The 3,059-nt window shown below is 39.1% G+C and overlaps 1 protein-coding gene across 1 annotated transcript; it reads right to left on the minus strand.

Annotated features, from left to right (window-relative positions):
- Positions 1 to 2,116: 2,116 nt before the first annotated feature.
- Positions 2,117 to 2,808, minus strand: LOC113911647 (60S ribosomal protein L14-like). Its single transcript, XM_035727364.1, has one exon. The coding sequence runs from the start codon at positions 2,795 to 2,797 to the stop codon at positions 2,165 to 2,167; it is 633 nt and encodes a 210-aa protein (XP_035583257.1). The 5' UTR covers positions 2,798 to 2,808; the 3' UTR covers positions 2,117 to 2,164.
- Between the last annotated feature and the right edge of the window lie 251 nt (positions 2,809 to 3,059).

The raw sequence follows: 3,059 nt of genomic DNA on the forward strand, positions 1-3,059 counted from the left end.
TGATTGGAATGTGAGGGCAGAGCCCTCATGAATGAGATTAGTGCTTCCATAAAAAAACTTTCTCTGCCCTGTGAAGATACAAGAGGTTGTCAGTCTGCCACAGGGAAGAAGAGGGCTTTCACCAGAATCTGCCCATGCTGGCACCCTAATCTTGGACTTCCTGCCTCCAGAACTGTGAGAAATAAATTTCTGGTTTTAATAAACCACTGAATCTCTGGAATTTTGTTGTAGCAGTCAAAACTGACTGAGACATTTTAACATAGTGGGGTTGGACCCAAGAATTCTGACTCTGCAGTCTAGATTCTTACCCATTGCATTCCATTTGGTGAATGAATGTGTTAAATGTATTCAACATTTACTCATAGGAAGCCTGGAGCAATTTATCTTTCTCTAGGGTTGGTAAATCTATTAAAGCCGGGTAAGGGTTTTACCTGGAGTTGAAACCTTTCCATGAAACAGAAGAAATAATTTTTCTTTAAAGATCTTATTTAATTATTTAACTGACAGAGAGAAAGAGACAGTGAGAGAGGGAACACGAGCAGGGGGAGTGGGAGAGGGCGAAGCAGGCTTCCCGCGGAGCAGGGAGTCCGACGCGGGGCTCGATCCCAGGACCCTGGGACCATGACCTGAGCTGAAGGCAGACGCTTAACGACTGAGCCACCCAGGCGCCCCCAGAAGAAATAATTTTTGAGCCACCAGACCCAGAGAGGTTTGATTATGAAACTAAGATGTTTTCAGCATGAAAACAGAAACATGAAGATGATAATGAAATTGTTATTCAACTTTGAAAGAAAATGTCCTTGGTGAGAACATTGCCTAGACTTCAGGGACAGAAGAAAGTCAAAGGAAACCTAGAGTGAAATAAATCTCAATGGATTTTCCCTTCCTTCCTCCCTCATGTCCCCCACCCCACCCCAAATTTGCCATATATACACACACTTCTTAAATAGTTAAATCACAGAAAATTATTCTTTCCACTTCCGTCTTTACAAGTTAGTATTTCCCTTTGGTCTATCTGATTTCTTATTTTAAAAATAATGGATCAAATACATGTAAAGGAATTTCTATAAAATCAGTTTCACACAAGTCCAAGATAAAGGAAAATGTGGAAATTACTGTACTAATTGGAACTTGCAGTGGTCTTCAGTTGTATAAAAGATCTTTGTGTGTTTCTACTGTCTTTGTTTTCTACATTGTATGAGTAGACACAAAAGTATAAATTCAGAGAATTGTTTAATAATGCCTCATAAAAATGCCTGCCAATCTCTATTGAGTAACTGACGGATGGATATTTAACAGCTTGAAGTGTTAACATATTTTGGCATCCAATATTTTATCTGGCATGAAAATGAATTCTTTGTTACTGCTACTAATTCTCTTCTTTTCCATTTAGCAGTCATAAGAATATGGTGTTGTTATTATTTTAATACTTAGGATTAGATATTTAATAAAAAGTTCATAAGACTATAAAAATTAAACTTTGAATAAGGAATGCATGACAGACAAACTCAAGAACTGAATGTAAGTATAAATTACAAACCCAAGTATCCTGAGTGTGTAGTATAATGCCTGGCACATAGTAGATGCTCAGTAATCATGTCAAAATCAAAAGAACTGAGCACAGAGAGTAGCAATAAATTATATTTGAAAGAGTCCAAGGTAAGCTCTCATACTAAGTATTTTGTCAAAGTGTGTGATACTGTATGCATTTGAATCACCATTCTCTTACATGTTAATTGTGCAAGTAAATAATTGAATCTTATTGGGAAATTGCTCTGGGCCTCATGTTATCTTCACTATAAATTGGGGATTGTAATAATACTTCTTCATAGAGCTGTTGTGATATACTCCAATGGCTGGCACATAGTCAACAATACATAGATGCTAACCTATTTGATTTTATACTATTTCTACTTTCCTGTTTGATATCTTCTATCTTTTGAACATGAAACTTTTTGAAAACTCAAGGTAAGCCATGCTTTTAAGGAATATCTACTCCGTGCATTGAATTTTTTGAGGCTGCTTAGACCTAAATAATAATGGAAGCTTAGCTAGACTTTTGTGTTCCTATGCTTGCATTTTTATTTTTATTTTTATTTATTTATTTTTTTTAGCATGTCAAAAAGAACCTTTATTACTCGTTTTTAATAACCTCTTATACTCTTTATGCTTCCCTGCCAGATGCCTTTGGAGCAGGTGCTTTCTGAGCTGGAGCTTTCGGACCCTTCTGAGCCTTTGGAGGTGCTGCCTTCTGGCCTGCAGCTTTCGGGGCAGGAACCTTCTGGGCTGGAGCCTTCTTGCCCACAGCGGCCATCTTTTTAGCTGGAACTTTTGCAGCAGCTGCTGCAGCCGCACCCTTAGCAGCAGGTGCTTTTTTAGGAGACGCTTTCAGGAGAGCTGCTTTTTGTAGCTTCCTAACTTCAAGCTTGATTATTCTGTTCCTCATTTTCTTTGCCTTCATGACTTTATAATGATCAAAATCTGTCATCTTGGCTTTCCTTTCTCTGGCTTCAATCTTCTTGGCCCATCTTGTGGCTGCCCATTTTGTACTGATATCTGCCTTCTGCCAGGCTTGTCGGACATACTTCTGGCGGGCACTGTGAGGGAATTTGAGGATGAAGTCAGTGAGCTGCATGCACTTGAAAGGCATAGCCTGTCTCCTTACCTGAGTGCAAGGTCCATCAACCAAAGCCCTGTTCTGATCAATAACATCTACAATTGTGACGAGCTTCCCAGCATGAGGCCCAAAGGAGACGTAGGCCACCCGGCCAACCTCCACGAAACGCCTGAACACCATGTTGGCGGCACTCGGCCCCTATGCTTGCATTTTTGAAAATAGATTTGTCTGGAGGCGACTGGGTTGCTCAGTCATTAAGCATCTGCCTTCGGCTCAGGTCATGATCCCATTCCCTCTCTTGCTGTATCTCTCTCTATCAAATAAATATATAAAATCTTTTAAAAAATAGATTTGTCTGTCTTCATTTGTTTTCATTTTTTTTAAGTTCCTTCTCAGCACCAATTAATCATTTCTTCTTTTGTAACACCCTGAGTTTTTTTAT

Source organism: Zalophus californianus, chromosome 4, assembly GCF_009762305.2.
Source record: "Zalophus californianus isolate mZalCal1 chromosome 4, mZalCal1.pri.v2, whole genome shotgun sequence".
NCBI classification, from domain to species: domain Eukaryota; kingdom Metazoa; phylum Chordata; class Mammalia; order Carnivora; family Otariidae; genus Zalophus; species Zalophus californianus.

Excerpts from the sequence above, each read along its gene's own strand:
- LOC113911647 (XM_035727364.1), bottom strand. The coding sequence starts at position 2,797 with ATGGTGTTCAGGCGTTTCGTGGAGGTTGGCCGGGTGGCCTACGTCTCC.